The sequence below is a fragment of the Pelobates fuscus genome, chromosome 12 (assembly GCF_036172605.1).
Source record: "Pelobates fuscus isolate aPelFus1 chromosome 12, aPelFus1.pri, whole genome shotgun sequence".
Classification (NCBI taxonomy): Eukaryota; Metazoa; Chordata; class Amphibia; order Anura; family Pelobatidae; genus Pelobates; species Pelobates fuscus.
The window spans coordinates 99,506,837-99,530,481 of record NC_086328.1 but is presented as its reverse complement, the minus strand read 5'-3'; the positions used below and the strand labels follow the sequence as shown (position 1 = coordinate 99,530,481).

At 38.9% G+C, this 23,645-nt stretch overlaps 1 protein-coding gene across 1 annotated transcript in view; it reads left to right on the top strand.

Annotated features, from left to right (window-relative positions):
- The window catches only part of LOC134578524 (mucin-5B-like), a 106,378-nt gene that overhangs the window by 13,166 nt on the left and 69,567 nt on the right, over positions 1–23,645 (top strand). The window contains exons 3-8 of the mRNA XM_063437507.1: positions 2,799–2,886; positions 4,132–4,238; positions 5,949–6,171; positions 16,796–16,920; positions 18,635–18,745; positions 21,592–21,661. Of these exons, the coding sequence (XP_063293577.1) occupies positions 2,799–2,886; positions 4,132–4,238; positions 5,949–6,171; positions 16,796–16,920; positions 18,635–18,745; positions 21,592–21,661 (724 nt within the window). The remainder of the gene's footprint in view (positions 1–2,798; positions 2,887–4,131; positions 4,239–5,948; positions 6,172–16,795; positions 16,921–18,634; positions 18,746–21,591; positions 21,662–23,645) is intronic.

Below are 23,645 nucleotides of genomic sequence, written 5' to 3'. Positions count from 1 at the left end.
TAAATAGCAAAATAACTTTAGTAGTAACTCTAAAAAGTACTAGGACAAATTAAACAGTGTAGCCTGATATGAGGAGGAACAGCCCTGAGTGAGATGCTCAATCATAGATAGTTAATAATAAAGCATTCCACACTAGTTCCAAACGGGTATGGATTGGCAGTACGAGAACTAACTGAAGAGATAGCAATCTCCCCCTTTATGTGTTTAAGCCCTCATGGAAGTATATACAGCACTGGTTACGACAGAGCCTAGTGTGATCTTCCAGAAGCAAAAACTAAAACATAAAAGGAAAAGTGAGAGATTTGCTAAATAGTGAGAACAAAGCACACAGGAAAAAATATATAAAAAGAAGGGTATATACAGAGAGATAAGTAATAGGGATATAACCAATTCAATCCACCTCTCTAGGGTGGAGACAAGTTTAATGAATTTGTGCAACTTCTAAATATTAATTAATTTAACCTATAAACTAGCTCTAGTATAAACAGCATACAGTGGTACAATCCCTACTTATGGGATATGTGAGGGAGTGTTGTAAGTAGATATCTTGTCAGATGGGGACCATATGTAATATAAAAAACAAAAATAGTGCTCACTGTGATAAAACCAGGAGAGTTTATAAAAAGTGTAAAAAAATACCAAATGTGAGTAACCATTTGGTATTTTTATACACTCTCCTGGTTTTACAGTGCCATAGACGACTTCTTACATAACATTAAGCCGCCTACAATACCCATAGACGTGGCAAATGAGATTGCCCCATTCACAGTGGAGGAGGTGTGCGAGGTAGTTAAAACACTGCCACAACATAAAGCCCCTTGGCCAGATGGCCTGTCTAATATTTATTACATAACTTTTTAGACATCTTAAAATCACACCTAACCTCTCTATTTAACAATATTATGACAACAGGCACCATAGCCCCAGAGATTGTAGAAGCAAATATTATTACACTGCCTAAGCCAGGAAAACCACCAACCAAATGTGAAAACTTTCACCCTATCTCGCTCCTAAATGCAGATACTAAAATATTTGCCAAAGCCATAGCCAATCATATCAAACCATATCTGGCATGTCTGGTGTCTAGGGAACAGGCGGGTTTTGTGCCGGGACGTCAGGCAGGAGACAACACCAGACTTTTTTAAAACCTGATTAAACTCTTAAAGAGAAGCGGGGAGTCGGGGCTTTTGTTGGCGCTAGATGCCGAAAAAGCCTTCGACCGACTCCATTGGGGTTACATGTCAAAAGTACTCCAAAAATTTGGAAACCCACACAACTTCCCTAGAGCAATCTGAGCCTTATTTACTACTCCCTCAGCTAAGGTACTAAATAGAAGGTTCCTGTCTCGGACGTTCCTACTATCCAATGGCACACGCCAGGGATGTCCCCTATCTCCGATAATATTCATACTGGCTTTGGAACCATTAGTAAAACACATTCAAACACAAGCCCAAATTAAAGGCATACACACAGATATAGGCGAACAGAAACTAGCATTGTTTGCTGACGATATACTACTAAAACTTCAGAACCCCGAAGAGTCACTGCCGAGTGTAGTGAACTTATTACACACCTACGGCACAATCCCCTACTATAATAATAATATCACAAAAATCCAGGATCTCCCAATTAACTTGAATAAATCAATAAAAGCAGCACTAATGACACAATTCAACTTTTACTGGCGAGAGAAAACTCTAACATATCTGGGCATACAATTAGCCACAATGAAACCCACACTAACAAAGGCAAACCACCATGGACTGCTTAACTACAACAAAAATTGCAGAAGTGGGAGCACAATATGATATCATGGTTTGGCGGAGTGAACAGGGTCAAAATGATGGTACTCCCTCAAATTCTCTTTCTGTTCCGCACACTCCCTATTGAAATCCACAAGCCAATTTTAGCTAAATATCAGAGAATCAAACAAAAAGTTACCTGCACTCTCACAAATTCCTATGTATATTTAAACAAGTAGAGGTCATTTAGTTACTCCAATGGCCATTGAAGGGAATGCCTGCCTGCCAACGTCAAGGCAGAACCCCTTAGGTGGGTCCTACACTGACCTTTCACCTTGCTTCCTTGAGCTTCTGGCAAAGATATCTGAGACAGAGATGGGTATTTTTTTAAAATACACCCCCAATATACTTATAACGCTCAATAGGGAACACATGGGATGGGCAGCAGCATTGTAACATAGCTGTGTGATACAAAAAGTGAATACAAATACAAAAAAACAAGTCACAGTGGGATGGGAGTGAGCGCAGGACTTGCTTTTTTGTATTTGTAGTCAAATAACAGAGCATGATCAATGCACATATTTGGAAGTATAAACCACACTGAATAGCAGCCACAAACATGTACTACAAGCTACAAGCTACAGACACAAAGCTAATTGATGCACAGAGCACACAAATCCAGAATGCAGAAATAGGCTGATAATATGCATGTAGTGTGATGTTTTGGAATTTACACCCTATAATTGTCTCAAGCCTAATGAATGTTAAATGCGGTATGACCCTCACAATTCTAAATGTACTTATGAAGACGACCAGAAAATATTGTTCATTGTGCAATTTATCCATTTATGTGAACTTTATATAAATTTATAAGAAAATTAAAATAAAATTATTCATGGAAAAAAAAAACCTTGTAAATAAGAGGAATTTTAATATATTTATATATATCAATAAACATCATGTATAAACAACTTGAGTATATTTTCATTGTATTCTTATATTCTATCATTCAGATTTTTATTCATAATATCTTACAATTATTTTAATGATTTGCAGCTAACTCTCAACAAGAAATACATGGGTGAAACATGTGGTCTTTGTTCAAATTACGACAGTGACCAGAAAAACGATTTTACTGGGCATGGTAAGGGAAAATATTAACACACAATGATTGACTCACATAAACGTAGGTAGGTCATGCTTGAAGATGGTGTAGCAAAGTGTCATAAGGTGTGTAAATTTCCAAAACAGACTTATTCAGGTTTTGCTTTTAGTAAACTGTACCTGTGCCTGTAAGAGCACTATGGGAAATCTAGTCTAAAATATTTGGAATACTAAAGGTTGCCTATCCCTGCTCTAGGCACTATAAGCACTACATCTCATTGAATTGGTTATAGTGCCTGGAGTTCCCTGGTGCTCTTTTTAGTTTTAAACCACTTTTGAGCAGTTTAGTAATCACTAAACGAGAGTCCCTATGAAGGTATGGCAGAGGTCGCACTCCCCCTTAGCTACACCAATTTATACTTATGATGGGTGGCTGTTATGGGCTGTAAAAGGTAGCTCAAAGTCTCAGCCAATCACTGCCACCCATTGCTGCTCCTGTTGATGCTACCTCATTAGCTTTAGCAGCTCAAAAAGGATGAGCTACTGGGTATTCTAAATAGCATTACATATGGCTTAACATTGGACAAAAGGATGTAGCCACTTCAATATAATGAAGACGTAACAGTGTCCAAAGTGTAATTTTAAGGTCAACATCACACTTTGGTATATTCTCTCTTTTTATTCCATCCTAAATAGAAACAAAAAGACGAACATGTAGGAAGATAATGAGCGATTAAGAACTAGTTAAAAGCGGACAGATTCTGTTCACTCTCTACCAGTAATTCTACAAAAAGAAACCTACATATTACTTTAATGTATGCATTTATTAGGGTATATCTTTCTGCAGACCTTTATGATTTTCTTTTACTGTTGCTAAGCCACTTTGTTTCGCTTTATACTCTTGCCCAGCAAGAGAAGTTATATAGCTAGGATGGTGGAAAACTAGATGTGTAGATGTAGAGTAACTTTCTGTGAAGCTGCGCATGTGCACCAGAGAGCTATGATGCTTTTCCAAGAGAAGAATCTTATTGAGCCCTGCTACTTCGTATATTTGATGAAAAGGGGGGCAGGCCTGCCAAGGATCTCGACGCTGGAACGAAGGTAAGTTTTTATTATAGAAATCACTCAAATGTATTTATTTTTTAATGGGAAACTAATATAAAAGCAAGAAAGAAAGCTAGGGGACCCGTCTTTCTAGATTTTATATTTTGACTATAGTGCTACTTTAAGTATTATAGTTGTAATTAAAATGTCTTTAAAAACAATAACTGTCGCTGTTTTATAGGGAAAATATTGACACCACTTAAATTTGGAAACTTGCAAAAACTGATGAAACCAGGCCAAAAATGCATAGACCCTAATCCAAAGGATGAAGATCAATGCAGAACTTTTGTAAGCATGTCTGTTTTCTGCAAAATAAATGTCCATGTGTGTTATTTGTAGATCTGTAATCACATGCAGTCTGAAATGAGATTTGACTTTATTCACATACACATATGTATCTGTTAACAAGTGTAATCGAATGTTAAAGATAATCATACTATATATTGTGCATCATCAAATACCGTATATACTCGAGTATAAGTCGAGTTTTTCAGCACATTTTTTGCGCTGAAAAACCCCTACTCAACTTAAATTGCCATAATACAGACCAGGACCGCCGGGCTCATTACAAGCCCGGCAGTCCTGTTGGGGGCTGGCAGAGAGCTGTTACTTACCTTTCCTGCAGCTCCTGTCAGCTCCCTTCTCCTCTGCTCCGTACAGCTCCCCAATGTAAGTCTTACGAGAGCCGCGGCGTCTGAGCGTTGCCACAGGTTACCGTGGCAACTCTCCGCACGGCACTCAGACTGCTAGACTTACAGTGGGGAGCTGACCGGAGCGAAGGAGAAGGGAGCTGACAGGAGCTGCAGGAAAGGTAAGTTACAGCTCTCTGCCAGCCCCCTCCCCTCCTGCACAGCCCATCCACTGGACCACCAGGGAATACAATTTTTAATAATATTATTTTTTTTTTTAATTAATATTAAAATAATAATTTTAAAAAATGCCCACCCCCCCACCAAGGTTACACACTCTGCATCACATTCACAAACACACACTGCATTCATACACACACACTGCATTCATACACACACACACTGCATTCTATACACACACACACACACACACTGCATTATATACACACACTCTGCATCACATACACAAACACACACTGCATCATATACACAAACACACACTGCATCATATACACACACTCTGCATTATATATACACACACACTGCATTCATTATATACACACACTGTAAATAAATATTCAATTAATATAATTTTTTGGGAATCTAATTTTATTTAGAAATTTACCAGTAGCGTCTGCATTTCCCACCCTAGTCTTATACTCGAGTCAATAAGTTTTCCCAGTTTGGGGGGGTAAAATTAGGGGTCTCGAATTATATTCGGGTCGACTTATACTCGAGTATGCACGGTACATGTTTAATGCACTACAGTTTATAAAGTTCTATAAAAAGCAACCATGATATTTGCAGATACCACCTGCCCAGACAGAGGATTCCTAAACTATACTGATCTCACTCTTGAATTAAAACAAATGCATTGAGGTTATATTATTAACCAATTCAGGCTTACATCTTGCATTATTTGTAGGAGACCTTAAAGTACTTAATGATCAGGCATCGATGATAACCATTTGCTTTCACTGCTTTAACTTGCTCTTTATGAACTTGTCCTTAGGTTTGCTTGCTACCACATTTGTGTGCGTGCATTGCTTTTAATACTATTCTTGTGACTTGGTGTTGTTAAAATAAGACAGAAGTATAATAGTAGTTGTTTTCTGACTTGATGTCTATACATAATGGGCTCTGTAATATCAGTCAGAAAACGTGGCCTGTGATGACTGTAACTATAACTTATAGAATATATTGAAGACATACAGACAGTCATACTAGATAGGTAGAGCTATTTGAGACATTTATACTAATAATCACATTGTCAAAATTAAATTCCATTAACTAGACATCATTTGCATATGTTTACCCCTTTCTATATTTTGTCTGCCACTTGGTAATCTATTTATTTTATATTTTGTAGAAAGCTTTGTCTTACAAGATGTTGGCAAGTTCCATGTGGGCAAAGTGTAACAGACTTGTGAAAGTAACATCTTATATTAAGGCTTATATGGAGGACTTGTGTCTCTGTAACTCATCATCAACATTAAGTTATTTTTGTAAATGTAACACCATCAGTGAATATTCTCGACAGTGTGCCCTTGCAGGAGGAAAACCTCCAGACTGGAGAAACTATGAGTTGTGTTGTAAGTAACTAAAAAAAAAAAAAAAAAAGTTAGATGCATTTTGTCTTCCTAAACACTTCCTGTAAAGAGAGAACTAATGTTTATACTTCCTCTATTGCACATTCTGTATAATTTAGAATTCCATATCTCCTGCTTTCATAATAGCCTTTTAGACCCTGCATGAGCTATGTATGATTAATGTTCAATTTAATCACACATAGCAGAAGATGAAAACTCGTAAAGTATGTTTGTAAAGATCTGATTGAAAATTAAGACATGTTTTCATGTTCCCTATGTGGGTCACAGTCAGGGGAGTTGTGTTCAGGGATGCTTCAACAGAAACAAAAGTGATTTAAACTACTAAATAGCAGGATATTGAGCAGTGAGACTGCAGGGGCATGATCTTTACAACAAAACTACCTCATTAAGCCAAAGTTGTTTTTGCGCTTCTAGTATCACTTTAAATGATATGCCATGTTTAATAGAGAGTTTATTCTGATTATGTCAGTATTTCACTATAGATTAAGGGTCAAAAGCAGAGCTTTTCATGTTGAGCAAATTTTCATATTCAAATTTTCATAAGATGAAAACAAAAATTTCAATGGAAATAATTCTGGCAAAGCATCAAAGGAGATGTAGTCCATCTGGAGTGCTAAAGGTTGCCTACCCATGTTATATATTATTTAAACTATATATTTTAGTAACAGTCAGAGACTGGTTTATATTTTCTGGTTACTATAATATGTAACATTTTGCATATGTCATTATATCTTTATAGAAGCCAATGTATACAATTTGCTCATAGCACTATGATCAATAAAGTATGCTGCAGCACTCTGGAACAACCCATTGTAAGTAGACAACCATTTAAAAAAAATATTTTACTTCTGACCTAGGATCTGCCAGACACCACTCTCACCTGCACTACTGTTGACTGAGAGCCAGAAGCTCTGAAGCTGGAGCTTTCATTAGGTAAACCCTGCAGTGGCTGAAGCCTTCAATGCCAGGCTGGCTTAGGTCAGAAAAAGAGTTTCAAGATCTCTGTCTATAATAATGGTGGTGGAGAGTTGTGCCCAGTGGACCTAACTTTGACTGCTTACAATGGACACTCTGGGCACCAAAAACCACTACATTGAGTTGTAGTGGTTTTGGTATTTGTATTGATCCTTTAACATTAAAACTTCACATTAATGTGTCAGAGGAAATATATTATTAATTTTAAATGTACCTTAAAGCACATACATTTGATTTATTAACCTTTCCAAGATAGCAGTTTGAATTGGCCTTGCACACTATGGAAATTGTGAATCTATAGTTTAAGTTAGTAGCTATTGAGTTAGAGAGAATAGTCATTCCTAAACATATACTTTGATTTCAGTGCTTCCAAAGGCCTACACATTACAATATATGCTACTCACAAATGACATTGCACGTTACTTTTTAAAGTTTAAACCTGATGATTTAAACCAAATGTATGACATGCCCTTTCTATCTTCAGACAAAATGTGTCCTTTAAACCTAATTTACAAAGAATGCAGCTCCCCATGCGTACCAACCTGTTCTAACCCAGGAAGACCATTTTTTTGTGAAGGAATGTGTGTCTCTGCTTGTGTCTGTCCAACAGGTAAATTGACCATTGTATAATTTGTAAATCACTCTATATTCTGTTTATGTCTTGTATGTAACGACAGAGCAATAACAATATGTAAGACTAATAAATGACAAATTATATATATATATTTTTTTAAAACCACTGTGCAAAAATTAGAAAACATAAATAAGAATAGAATATTAATTTCCCTCCAATAGCCATTGGAGTAACTAAATGACCTCCATTTGTCTAAATATACATAGGGATTAAGGAGAGAGCGCAGGTAACTTTTTCTTTTCTTTGTTTTTTACTACATATTTGGGCTGATGTGTACTGTAGTCATTGCTGCCGGCCCAGTAGTGATGGGTGTGAGTGCAGGACTTATTATTTTTTTGTATTTGTATTTACTTTGGATCACACAGCCTTGTTACAATGCTGCTGCCCATCCCATGTGTTCCATATTAAGGGTTAATAAGTATATAGGTATGTATATAAAAAATACCCCTCTCTGTCTCATTAGAGATATCTTTGCCAGAAGCTCAAGGAAGAAGGCTGAAGGGTCAGTGTAGGACCTGCTTTAGCCCTTTGCTGTAGTAGATACACTTGCTGGCTCCCACAGCAGGTAGTCACTCACAGTGTAGCATTTAACTTGATTAACACACATAATACATTTCACACCTAACTATTCTTTTTAGTTTATAGAGTTGCTGCCCCCCCCCCCCCTTTGTTGACCCACAACTGCATATACATACACACACACTGCTCTATGTAGAATACAGGCACATAATACAGTGATACCTAGATACTTGGACAACAGTCACAAAAATGGCGCAGCAAGCTTTTCCATCCATATCCATCACATATCTCCCCCCAAAACGGGCCTGCAACAAGTCTGTTGGATGCCCCTGAGTCCACTGTCTAAGTCCTTGGTTCTCCCCTTGTTGCGGTCACCGGCCCGCCGAGCCTCACGGTCGTGCCCGACCGGCACGACCGCTCCGACTACACGAGCTTACCTGCTCGTCGGCGAGCCGGGAACCGCGCGTGTAGTTCTTCCGGGCATCACGCCCGAATCCAATATGGCGCCGACCACGTGGTCGCGTCTATGGATAGCCCCGCCCCCGAGAATTATACTAACGTGTGCGTGACGTCACGACGTCAACGCACACGCACGTTCTGGGGTCAGAGGTCGCCCTCTGACCAATCATAGCTTAGAGAGGGGTATTTAAACCCCTAATTCACCCTAGTACTTTGCCATGTCGTGGTTTCAGTTTCCTGGTTTCCTGAAAGTGCTAGTTTCGTGTTTCTGATTTCCTGGTATCCTGATCCTTGGCGTTTCCCTGGTTATTCTGATCTCTGGTTTCCCTGACTTGGCTTGTCTTATCGGTATTGAGTATTTTCTGGCTTCCTTGACCTCGGCTTTCCCTTTGACCATTCTCTGTCTCTAGCGTATTAGTCCGGCCATTCTAAGGTCCGGTTTACGCTCTGTCCTGTTATTTTTCCTTTTCTGACTTATGTATATGTTTACATAGATTCTGCGTGCTGGACCACATTACTAGTCGTGACACTACGACATGGCCATGGATCCTGCAGAACTATGCAAACATATGATCGCCTGTGAAAATAGGGTGGAGGATATGGACCACAGGTTAGACCAATTTGCTCAGGCATTTCAGACCTTGCTCCAAAGGACTGCCTATTTAGAGGTTCCTCCTGTACCACCTGTGGTTCCGCCACCTGTAGTGGTTCCCGTACCACATAAACCACCGTCCATAACTTTGTCACCGCCCCCTCGTTATGGAGGTGATTCTAAGGAATTTAGAGGTTTTTTAAACCAAATAGAATACCACTTTGAGGCCTCCCCAGGTTCATTCCCAACAGATAGATCTAAAATAGGCTATCTGATGAACCAATTAACTGGAAAAGCCTTGACTTGGGCTAACCCCTTATGGGAAAGTGGTGACGCAATAGCCCGTGATTACAGTACCTTTCTTACGGCCTTTAAGGCTACATTTGAACCTAAAGGCAGGGAGAAGAACGCTGCCAAAGCCCTTATGAGAATCAGGCAAGGCAATCGTTCTGTAGCCGATTATGCAATAGAGTTCAGGACATTAGCGTCTGAGGTTGATTGGACCAATAGCGGTCTGGTGGCTGCTTTCTCTGAAGGTTTAGCTGAGAATATACAAGATGAAACTGCAGCTAGAGACCTTCCGGTTAGTCTTAATGAGTTTATTGCCTACATGATAAATATTGATAACCGGCTCAGAGAGAGAGAGAAAAACAAACAACGTAACAGACGTTCTAATTTGTCCATAGCTCCTCGTTTCTCTAACCCAGTGGTGAGTAGCCAAACGCCTCTTCCAGAACCTGAACCCATGCAATTGGGTAGTGCTAAACTCACTGAGGCAGAGAGACAACACAGACGTAACGAGGGGTTATGTATGTATTGTGGCAAGAAGGGACATCTAAGATCGTCATGCCCGGTTCGGCCGGAAAACTTGCACACCTAAGGCACGTACGGGGACCGACCTTAGGTGTGATGTATATGTCCCCTAAATTGACTAAGAACCGTTTCCTGGTCAAAGTAACCTTATCTTTCGAGAACACTACTGTTCAGTGTGAGGCTATGATTGACTCTGGGGCAGCGGAGAATTTCCTAGACAAAGAGTTCTCTGCTAAACATCTCCTGCCCTTAAGACATAAAGAGAAACCTATAGCAGTTGAGGCCATTGATGGAAGGCCTCTTACCCAGCCTTTCATCACACACGAAACTCTGCCAATCACTGTTTCAGTGGGTATTCTCCACTCTGAAGAAATGACCTTTCAAATCATATCTTCACCTACAGTTCCGATAATACTCGGTTTCCCTTGGCTCCTGAAACACAATCCACGTTTGGATTGGATTGAAGGAGAGATTGTGAGTTGGGGTGAGAGATGCAAAGGTGTTTGCTTTAAGCAAATCCCACAACCTATTGGCACCATTAATGTTCCTGTTACACCTCCCTTGACCACACAAATTCCACAGCAGTATATGGATTTGAAAGAGGTATTTAACAAGGTCCAGTCAGAAGGGTTACCTCCTCATAGACCTTATGACTGTACTATTAACTTATTACCAGGGACTATGCCTCCCAAGGGAGGAGTCTATGCCTTGTCCCCCCAGGAAAATCTTTGTTTGGAGGAATATATTAAGGATGCTCTCAGAAAGGGTCATATTCGTAGGTCCTCCTCACCAGCCGGGGCTGGATTCTTCTTTGTCTCTAAAAAGAGACCTACGCCCTTGTATTGATTATAGGGGTTTGAATAGGATTACCATAAAAAATGCCTACCCTATTCCCCTTATATCAGAGCTATTCGACAGATTAAAGGGAGCTCGAGTCTTTACCAAGCTCGATCTCCGAAGTGCCTACAATCTAGTCAGAATTAAGGACAGTCACGAATGGAAGACCGCATTTAACACCAGAATGGGACATTACGAATACCTGGTTATGCCGTTCGGATTATGTAACGCTCCAGCGGTATTCCAGGATTTTATCAACGATGTCCTAAGAGAGTACCTTCACATGTTCGTTCTAGTGTATTTGGACGACATTCTCATCTATTCCCCAGACCTAGAGACACATCACGAACATGTGAGAATTGTACTGAAAACCCTGTTACAGAACGGCCTTTACTGTAAACTGGAGAAATGCCAGTTTGACCAAACGGAGATACAATTCCTTGGATACGTTATATCTCCGTCTGGTTTCCAGATGGATCCTCGTAAACTGGAGGCAGTCTTACAGTGGCCATTACCCAAGGGCCTTAAAGCTACTCAACGCTTTATAGGTTTTGCGAATTACTACCGCAAATTCATAAGGGGATTTTCCTCCGTGATTTCCCCTATAACCAATTTAACAAAAAAAGGAGCAAATTGTATATCTTGGCCCAAAGAAGCAAGAGAGGCATTTGAACGATTAAAATCTTTATTTTCCTCAGCACCTGTCCTGACCCATCCTGATCCATCCAAACCATTTATCCTAGAGGTGGATGCATCAGAGACAGGAGTTGGAGCCATTCTGTCTCAAAGAGAGAGTCCTGATACGCCTTTACATCCCTGTGGATTTTACTCTCGCAAACTCACACCTGCAGAGAGGAATTACGACATAGGGAATAGGGAACTTTTGGCCATTGTACTTGCCCTTAAGGAATGGAGGCATCTCTTGGAAGGTTCCAAAGAGCCACTTTTGATCTTTACTGATCATAAGAATTTGGCTTATATTGGGGACGCTAAGAGACTGTCCTCTCGTCAGGCTAGGTGGTCATTGTTCCTCTCCCGATTCAATTTCGTAATTACATACAGACCTGGTACTAAAAACACCAAGGCAGATGCACTTTCTCGGCAATTTGAGACAGATGAAGTTCCGGAACAGGTGATATATCCTATTGTACCTCCTGAATGCCTCATTGCCACTACAGTTTCCGAAGTGTCTTCTCCACTCTTCTGTGCCATAATAGCAGATCAAACTCAGGCACCTGTGGGAAAACCTCCGGACAAACTGTATGTGTCACCTCAGTTTCAAAAGAAGGTACTAGATTTGTTCCATGACAGCCTCACAGCGGGCCATCCTGGAGTCCATAAAACTCTCTCTGCCATCTCCAGAAGATTTTGGTGGCCTGCTCTTAGAAACGATGTCAAAGATTATGTTGGGGCATGTCAAATATGTGCTGTTTCTAAAGTTCCTCCCAGGTCACCTCCTGGACTATTACAACCACTGCCCATACCTAGTGCTCCATGGACCCACTTGGCCATGGATTTCATTGTGGATCTACCCAGTTCAAACGGGTTTAATACAGTCCTTATGGTCATTGATAGATTCACGAAGATGGCACATTTCGTCCCACTTAAAAAATTACCATCTGCTCAAGATCTAGTTCAAATATTCTTGAGAGAGATCTTTCGGTTGCACGGTGTACCCAAAAGCATAGTATCTGACAGAGGTACCCAGTTTGTTTCTAGGTTTTGGCGTTCCTTTTGCAAACAATTGGGCGTCGAACTCTCCTTTTCGTCAGCATATCACCCTCAAACAAATGGAGCAGCAGAGAGGGTGAATCAGTCTTTAGAAGCCTATTTACGTTGCTTTATAAATGCCAATCAATCTAACTGGTACGAGCTCTTACCCATGGCTGAGTTCGCCAGAAACAACGCCACTCATGAATCTTCTAATCACAGTCCATTCTTTGTTAATCAGGGTTATCACCCCACTGTTATTCCTTCTGCATTCTCAGACACAGAAATCCCCGCTTTGAACACCCGTTTAGATTCGATTCATGATACTTGGGATTCCGTCCATTCAGCTCTGCAAAAAGCCTCATTACGAGCGAAGGTCCAAGCTGACAAGAAACGGGGCGCTAATCCTGTCTATGTTCCAGGTGACAGGGTGTGGCTCTCCACAAGACATATCAAGCTTAAGGTCCCGTCCATGAAATTTGCCCCTCGGTACATTGGTCCCTTTCGAGTTACCCAACGTATTAATCCAGTGACCTATACTTTGGCACTACCGGCTCATATGAGAATAGCGAATACTTTCCATGTGTCTCTGCTCAAGCCCCTTACTTGCAATCGCTTCACAAGGGTATCCACTCCTCCTCCGCCCTTGGTAGTGGGTGATCAAGAGGAATACGAAGTCCGTTCTATCATGGACTCCAAATTATCCAGAGGTGTCTTGTCCTATCTCGTTGACTGGAAGGGTTATGGTCCCGAGGAACGTTGTTGGGTTCCTGCTGACCGGGTCCATGCGCCCAGTCTTATCCGGTCATTTCACAACCGCTTTCCTCTTAAGCCGGGTCCTTCCCGCTCGGTGCGCGGTCTTCGAGTGGGGGGTACTGTTGCGGTCACCGGCCCGCCGAGCCTCACGGTCGTGCCCGACCGGCACGACCGCTCCGACTACACGAGCTTACCTGCTCGTCGGCGAGCCGGGAACCGCGCGTGTAGTTCTTCCGGGCATCACGCCCGAATCCAATATGGCGCCGACCACGTGGTCGCGTCTATGGATAGCCCCGCCCCCGAGAATTATACTAACGTGTGCGTGACGTCACGACGTCAACGCACACGCACGTTCTGGGGTCAGAGGTCGCCCTCTGACCAATCATAGCTTAGAGAGGGGTATTTAAACCCCTAATTCACCCTAGTACTTTGCCATGTCGTGGTTTCAGTTTCCTGGTTTCCTGAAAGTGCTAGTTTCGTGTTTCTGATTTCCTGGTATCCTGATCCTTGGCGTTTCCCTGGTTATTCTGATCTCTGGTTTCCCTGACTTGGCTTGTCTTATCGGTATTGAGTATTTTCTGGCTTCCTTGACCTCGGCTTTCCCTTTGACCATTCTCTGTCTCTAGCGTATTAGTCCGGCCATTCTAAGGTCCGGTTTACGCTCTGTCCTGTTATTTTTCCTTTTCTGACTTATGTATATGTTTACATAGATTCTGCGTGCTGGACCACATTACTAGTCGTGACACCCCTCCTAACTCCCCTCTCCCAGGGCAGAATCAGTCCAAGGGAAAACACAAGGGGACCCCACAACCAATACATTCTTAAATAGTCCTGATCTGAGTGCCCAAGTTCTCTAAATAGCGCTCAGATCCCTACAGTGTAGTTAGGTCCTCTATCCTGCTACATATATAATAACTCCTAAACGGTGCCCCAGACCTGGACCATAGTGGGTGGGCAGGAGGCCACCTACTACACTCCTCCAGGAGTCCATGGCAAATGTACGTGGGAAGGAGTGTTTGTCACAAAAGTATATACTTTTTAAGAATTATTTCTGTCCAATTCTCCTGAATACACACTGCATTTATATTGAAAGAAATATTACACTAAATATTCTTAATTTCCCTCGAGCTGTCGCATTAAAAATAACAAGATTTCCTTCATCTTTATATAAGGGAGGGTCCGCCTACACAGACCCAAAGGCATGATAGCTCTGATTACTGCGAGTGTTCCATTTTTTGCGATTATCACATAAATGTTAATGTCTACACAATTGTCCATTTCTCTAAATTTAGGATGCTTAAAAAGACATTGTATTGCCACCTTGTAAAATAAGTTCTCTAGTTCACTGAGTGAATATGTTTAATAGAAGCATTAAGAGCATGGTATTTTATATTTTAAGTGCTAGAATACTGTTAAGAATGGGATATTGTTTTAAAAAAGTCAAAATAAAAATTGGAAAAACATTTATGCATATCAAACAACAAACAAATACAAAACAAATCAAGCATAAGAAAGCACGTTTTAAAGCTTATTTTAAATACAATACCTTGTAATTATTAGTGGAAGGCATTAAAATATTTTAGAAGTTTATAGGGTTTACTCTAGGAAAACACTAAAGCTGCACATTTCCAATACTTTCAGTTAGCTTAGTAAATCTCACGGAGACATACATACACTTTTTTCTTGAGTATACTGGTTTTTATGTGCACTAATTAATCTCGCTGTACATATGCCACCATGCTAAAGGGAATTTACCATAGAAACAGCATTTTTTTCACATGGTTTACTCATAAAAAGGGATACAAATTCCAGGAAATAATACATAAGCAGGCAGGGAAATAATACATAAAGATAATATATATTTTTGAAAAATGTACATACCTTTCTAAAACACTTTCTTATTTGGAAGCCTGTTATAGGCTGAGAGCATCAGCTGATGTTCTCAGCCTATCACTGGTGACTGGTCAAAGACTTCATAATTGAAACCAGGCCTGGAGTAGGAGGTAGAAGGGCAAGGAGGATGGGAGCTGTTGAAAGCATTTTTGGGTTAAACTGTTCATAAATTGTTTAACCCTTTAGGTTAAGATGGCACTCAGAACCTCCAGACATAATAACAACGTAATTAAAATGTATGATATATAGACTAAAAGCATCTTCATCCATCTTTTCTTTGTCTAGGTTACGTGAAAGATGATATTACAAATACAGGCTGCATTCCCATTACGCAATGCCCTTGTATATATAACAATGAAATATACTTTCCAGGTTCATCTTACAATGCTCCCTGCTATACATGGTTAGTGTTCTGTTCACAAATGTTATCCAAATACATCCATTATGCTCTTTTTATATTTTAGCTTGCATTCTGACAGTATCAAAAATCTTTCTTTACTAAATGTAATTTTTGTTATCATGATTTCAATCTATAAAATTAATCATGTATCTTGTAGTTGAAGTTGGAGATCATGATGAATGTTTTCTTGTTCATTTAATTATTGAAAAAATATTTATTGTATCATGTTCCAGAATTTCTATTGTTATCCGATGCATTCACTGTGTAACATTCCATGAAAAGACTGTTACAAAGATTGCTCCATAAGTGATGCATGCTTTTCATGAATGAGCACACTGCCATGTAGTGAAATTGCCTAGAACATATTTTGAAGCCTGTAAAGCCTAAATGTTGATTGCCATTTAGGTGGGGCCCAATTACAATTATTAGTGATAATGTATAAAACACTTTAATGAACACTATTGGCACCAAAACAACCATAGATTAATTAAGCAGTGTGTGAATAGAACAGGCTCTTGCACTCACACTGCCATTTAGGAGTTAAATCCCTTTGTTTATATATACTTCCTTGCATGTGACTTACACAGTCTTCCTAAACACTGAGCGATCTAATGTAAAAACGTCCTTTATGGCACAGTTTGTTTAATTTAGAATGTCTTATCTCCTGCTCTGTTAATAGACCCGGCAGAAGCATCATATGTGTAATTAAACTTGGTGGACCCAGCAGAAGCATCATATGTGGAATTAAACTTAAATTTACATAACAGGATGATTAAAAAAAAAATGCAGGCTGTGTCAGTCACACCCAAGAGGAGGTGTGTATAGGGAAGAACAAGCAGAAACAAAAGTGATTACAAACAAAAACCTCAATGTCAGATAATTAAGCAGTGAGTCTGCAAGGCATGATCTACATACTAAAACTTCTTTATTAAGCTATAATTATTTAGGAAGGAATATTCTACCAAATATTTTGATAAGTGTTGTTTCTGCTTATATCTTATCAGTTTATGTTCTGGAGGGCACTGGAACTGTGAGGACCTTCCCTGTCCAAGCTCATGTTCTGTGGAAGGAGGATCACACATCACTACCTTTGACAAAGTTTATTATACTTTCCATGGGAAATGTCTGTATGTTTTGACCAAGGTAAGAATAAATGGAAGAGCATGGTATCTAACTTTGAAAAAAATCTATTTAGTGAAGGGTAATCAATACTAGGTAGTAGTTCTACCCTTCCACCATCACTTACCAGGAGGATGCCCAGATCCATAGCCCTAATACTGATAGAAGCAGAAGGAGACCAATGTTTTATTTCTACTAAAGAATACCCTTATTGCCTAATGTACTTTTTTTAGTACTCAATGAGCTGAAAAAAAAAGCCACAACACTGTGATAGACTGATAAAGTCATACGGAAAATTACTACTTGCTGCTTAAATTGGTTCTACAAGCTAAATAAATCATGGCATGGTGTAAAATGCCATGTGTTGTTTTTCATCTGAGGTTGTTTATCTAAGGAACAGATGATGTTATTATGTCCTCATATGTAAACCCATAGCTTTAAAAGAGGGTGTACTTTTTCCCATGACTGTATGTATTACTGTCACGACTAGTAATGTGGTCCAGCACGCAGAAACTATGTAAATATATACATAAGAAAGAAAAGGAAAATAACAGGATAGAGCGTAAACCGGACCTTAGAATGGCCGGACTAATACGCTAGAGACAGAGAATGGTCAAAGGGAAAGCCGAGGTCAAGGAAGCCAGAAAATACTCAATACCGATAAGACAAGCCAAGTCAGGGAAACCAGAGATCAGAATAACCAGGGAAACGCCAAGGATCAGGATACCAGGAAATCAGAAACACGAGAATAGCACTTTCAGAGAACCAGGAAACTGAAACCACGACATGGCAAAGTAATGGGGAAAGCTAGGGGTTTAAATACCCCTCTCTAGGCTATGATTGGTCAGAGGGCGACCTCTGACCCCAAAACGTGCGTGTGCGTTGACGTCGTGACGTCACGCACACGTTAGTATAATTTTCGGGGGCGGAGCTACTCTTAGGCGCGACCACGTGGTCGGCGCCATGTTTGATTCGGGCGTGATGCCCGGAAGAACTACGTGCGCGGTTCCCGGCTCGCCGACGAGCAGGTAAGCTCGTGTAGTCGGAGCGGTCGTGCCGGTCGGGCACGACCGTGAGGCTCGGCGGGCCGGTGACCGCAACAATTACAGGACAGTAAATGCTTCTACTGGCTAAAGAGTTATTAATTTCTGAATTCTCCAGTCACTTAACTATGGTTCTGATTTTGTTTACTTTTTACATTGCTTTTTTGCATGTTATATTTAAAAAAAAAAAATGATTTTTTTTTTAATCAGGTTTTTAATGGGTAAGCAAATTTCAATGGCTTCATTAGGCTATTTATAAAATTATTTTTTTTTTACAGGTTTTTTTATATCATCACCAAAATACGTATTAGGGACTGTGGGAGTATGAAGTGAGAGTAGGTAGAGACATTTTTTTTTTATGTTTTAATTGTAGGGTGGGTATGCTGGGTTTTTGGTGGGTTAGTGACTAAGGGATTCATAAATAAAACAACCTCTATGAATTGATCATTGTTGTACAACTGTTTGGAAAAAGGAAAAAATATGCATCTAATAATAGATTTATATAATTCATAAAAAGAACAAGTCCTATTTCTGTGCCCTTTTGTTCATATTTTGGTTCATATTTATTCATTAAAACACGTTTTTAATGAATCCAGAGAATATTTATCCAGTGCCATAAATAAGCGGCATGCATACAGCACAATGCAAAATATAGTTAAACAAGTATTGCTAAGTATTTTTGTATTTATTTCCAGCCTTGTGCAGACAATGCTTTTCTAGTTACTGTAGAAATGCAGAAATGTGCTTACAGTGAAACTGCCACCTGTTTAACACGAGTCCTCCTATTCCTTGACAATGGAGAAAATGTAAGTTTTTTAAGCTCTCTTTCTTCTAAATAACATTTATGTGCATGATTAGCAGCCATATCTTACATATCATGCAGACAATATTAGCATCTTGATAATGTTGATATATACACAAAATTATAAGATGCTTATTAAAGAGATGGTCGAGATCAGGGGTAGGTAACCTTTGGCACTCCAAATGTTGTGAACTACATCTACCATAATGCTCATCAAAAGCATCAGCATCCATATACACCACATCATTGGAAGCCATCGGGCAAGCTTCTGATGCTCTGCCTATGTGCTGAGTGTCTTGAGGGGTCGAGGCACTCAGTGAAGAATAACATTTAAAAAAAAATTAAACTGAAAAAATACATGTATTTTTTTAACCCCCCCCCCGCGGTACATCCGGGGTATTCCTATGCACTTACCCGATCACAGCCGTTCCCCTGCCGGTGATCGTGTTCCTCTCCATCTTGGAGGACTGTCTGCCCAGACAGTCCAGTCCCCCCTCTGCAAATTAGGACTGCAATAGGCATCCATAGTGCTGCCTGTGTGGGGACTGCCTGAACTTTTGGGGGACCTGTCTGACAACCCAGGCCGGAAGTCCAGAGAATTTAATTTGCTAGCACTATATTTAACCCTGTAACTTTTGAAGACAACCTAAAATCTGTACATGGGGGGTACTGTTTTGCTTGGTAGACTTTGCTGAACACAAATATTAGTGTTTCAAAACAGTAAAACATATCACACCGATGATATTGTAAGTGAAAGTAAAGTTTTTTTTACACAAACGGCACTGATGATATCATTGTTGTGATACATTTTACTGTTTTGAAACACTAATATTTGTGTTTAGCAAAGTCTCCCAAGTAGAACAGTAGCCCCCCTGTACAGGTTTTATAGTGTTTTTGAAAGTTACAGGATCAAATATAAGGCTTGATTTTCTGTCTTTTCCCATTGAAATTTGCCAGATTGGTTATGTTGCCTTTAAAAGTGTATGGTAGCCCAGGAATGAGAATTACCCCATGATGGCATACCATTTGCAAAAGAAGACAACCCAAGGTATTGAAAATGGGGTATGTTTAATATTTTTTTAGTAGCCACTTAGTCACAAACACTGGCCAACGTTAGCGTTCATAATTGTTTTTTGCATTTTAAGCACACAAACAAATATGAATACTAACAGTATTTGTGACTAAGTGGCTGCTTAAAAAGACTGGACATACCCTATATTGAATACCCTGGGTTGTACATGTGAGGTGTGATTCAGTGATTCATGACAGATAACAGTGTTACAATGTCACTATTGATACATTTTAAAAATACATATTTTGATACAGCAATGTCCTACTTGTACTTAATGCCCTATAACGTGCAAAAAAAATGCTAAGAATATGTTAACATTGGGTATTTCAAACTCAGGACAAAATTTAGAAACTATTTAGCCTGGGTGGTTTTTGGTGGTTGTAGATGCGTAACAGATTTTGGGGGTCCAAGTTGAAAAAAGTGTAATTTTAAATTTTTTCATCACATGTTATAATTTTTTTATAGTAAATTATATGATATGATGAAAATAATGATATATTTAGAAAGACCATTTAATGGCATGAAAACAGTATATAATATGTGTAGGTACATTAAATGCGTAAGAGGAAAATTACAGCTAAACACAAACAATGCAGAAATGTAAAAACAGCCGTGGTCCTTAACGTTAAGAAAATTAAAAAAAGTCTGGTCACTAAGGGGTTAAAGAGTACCAACTGTAACACAAAACACAGCTTTTATACAGGATTCAACATCAGAATAAGCTTGCTATTCTAAAGGGTTTTTCAATTAATAAACTCATTAACTAAATGTGTGCAATTAGTAGCTTGGATAGGCTACAGACTTCTGTACACAGTCTAATAAATTACACACTGTTAGATAGTGCATTGCAATAAAATTTGGCTCTGATCTACCATTTTCCACAAAAATACCGAATTTTTTGGGACGCCCAAAATTCGGCCAATTGGCAATTTGTTTCAGCATAATTTCTGTACCAAAAACTGATTGAAGTCCTGAGTCAAAGCGCTAGAAAATAGGACAATCATATATACTGAATATTATAATGTTATGTACATAATATTAAATATTATAATACATAATATGGAAAACTTTCCAAATGATTTATCTATGGAAGTCAACATTACGTCCTATGGGAATTTTTGTGGAAACATTATTTGGAAAGTGTTTCTCTCAGTACTGAATAATGTTGATATTAATTTGTTGGATATGCTTTAGAATTGATTTAATATGTTTGGATAAACTTTTAAAATTACATATTACTGTGAAAACATTTTAATTTTGTACTACTTTGATAGTTTTTGATATACTGATATATTTTTTAAATACAATGTATTTTATAATATTTTGAAAAAGTAATTGTTAAAGTATATCAAAATATTTAATAATTTGCAAAGCTTATTCAACAATGTTAAATCGAGGCCTTAGGACTCAATTTCATATTGGACTCAATTTAATAAGCTTCACAAATGATTCAATATTGTTAGCATATTTTCCAAATTATTTATCTACAAAAAATCCTATATACATTCATGGTGATTTTATGTAGATAAATAATTTGGAAATGTTTATAACCGTATTTAATTATTTAGAAAGCTTATTAAAGCAGTTCCTTAATAAATTAAATAAATAAACAGTTAGACTGCAGGGGTATGATCTGTACAAAGCTGTAACCACCTTCATTAAGCTAAAGTTTTTTTGGTTCATAGAGTAGTATCCCTCTAATAATATTAAAGCCTTTGCATGTAGTTAAAACTGCATCATTATTATTATTATTATTATTATTACATTTATCTCCTTAGATTTTTGAAATCAAGTATGACAACAGTGATTTTCCTCAAGTTACATACGATGTGAAAAAAATGGCTCAAGGTATAATTTTCATAATTTTATCACTAATTTAGTACAATTATTTTTGATTTGTAAAATATGATTTTTTTGGTACTCATGTAGTTTTAAGACAAGACATATTGTTCACTGTAATAATAAAATTGAAATAATAATAATATAAATAAATAAATATATATAATTATTATATATATATATATATATATATATATATATATATTTAATAACACGAAGATCCCACAATCAGTCATCGTTTCAGTTCATCTCATAGAACTTTCTTCAGGACATAGTATCAAATGAAATAACTAAACCACTATCTGTGTTCGGGGTAATAATGCCGTAAGATAAATAGTAAAACTTAACATAGTTGAGAATACAAATAGTAAAGTACATTCAGTCAGTTGTGGTGTGCCGGAACTGACAAATGCAGTAGGTCTGTAATAAAGAGGGCAAAAAGGAAGTGTGCCAACACAATGTATTCATACTACAACCCTCGTACATTATCACTTGGATATATCGATAAATGCTTGACGTATCTCTTGAAATGGTTGGGGTATATATACACGTTGAGTAGGTGGATGTTTCCCAGCGTCCCATAGTCCCGATAACATGGGCTGTGATGTTATCGCTAGATGCAGACGATTCTGCCCCCATACGAAAAGAGTGGCCGTGGCGAGTATAGTACCGTGTAGCTGCAATAAAGGTTGGTGTGGACGTTTTGCGTTCAGCTAAGAAAATTGACCAATATTTCATCTGGGCATCATTGATTGTGCGTAGGATAGGGTATGTCAACCGTGTGCCCCATCTGGTTAGTTTAGAGCAAGTAAAAAGACATAGAAACATAGAAACATAGATAATCTAGTCTGCCCAATTTTCTAAATACTTTTATTAGTCCCTGGCCTTATCTTATAGTTAGGATAGCCTTATGCCAGTCCCACACATGCTTAAACTCCTTTACTTTGTTAACCTCTACCACTTCAGCTGGAAGGCTATTCCATGCATCCACCACCCTTTAAGTAAAGTTATACTTCCTGATATTATTTGTAAACCTTCGCCCCTCTAAAATATAGTGACACAGTGCCTTTAAGGTAATCCGTGGAGGCGAGGTTGATGGCTGTGAAATCTTTTGGCTTTAGGAGCTATAAAAACCTGGTAAATAGCAGTTTGATTACCATCTTATTGAGGAGTTTGAAAGGTGATAAATCTAATAGGTGAGCTAAGGAGCGGAACAATTAAATGTAGATCGGTAGTCTTAAGCGGGTAATATTGTTGTGTATTTTTGGATTCCGTTGAGTAAGGATCTGGTAAAATAGTAGGAATCCTATTTTTTGTTGGGGTATTGTGTCACCATATTGTGTTGGATGCCTGTTAGGTAGAGTTTAATGGTGCTAAATGACAATTTTAAATTGAGGTGGCAAAAGGAAGTGAAACCTAGCATGGATTTCATAGCAAACTTAATCCGTCCGTGATAATCGGTAGTGAACTTATTGAAAATGCCAAGCCCTATCCTAAGATTCCTAGTGTTTGCAGATAGTGCCAGGTGGGTGAAATCCAAGTGTGTTAACAAGTCATTTAATCCAGTAACATATTGTCAGGGACCAGGAACCAGACAGAGACAGAAGTAGATGCAAACACACCTTTATTAATAAATAACAAATAATGAACAAAAGCAAAGTCCAGGAATCAAGCAGGGGTCAGTCACCAGAGCGGGTAGTCAGACAAGCCAGGATCAGGAGCACGGAGAGCAGCGGAGTCAGGAACAAGGCCGGAGTCAGGAACCAGGATCAAACAGGAAACACAGGAACAAGGAGACTTCTGGGAAACAGGAAACCACGCAAGGGCAAGGAGGTTCTGGGCTTAGCTGCTTAAATAGGCAGAACTGATTAGCAGCAGGGTTGATTACTACTCACAGGTGAGTAACCGTGGCAACAAGCCAAAGCAGCTCATAGTAATTGCAGCTGCAAACTCAATCACTGAAACAGAAAGGTTTGCTGTTTAAAACAGCAAA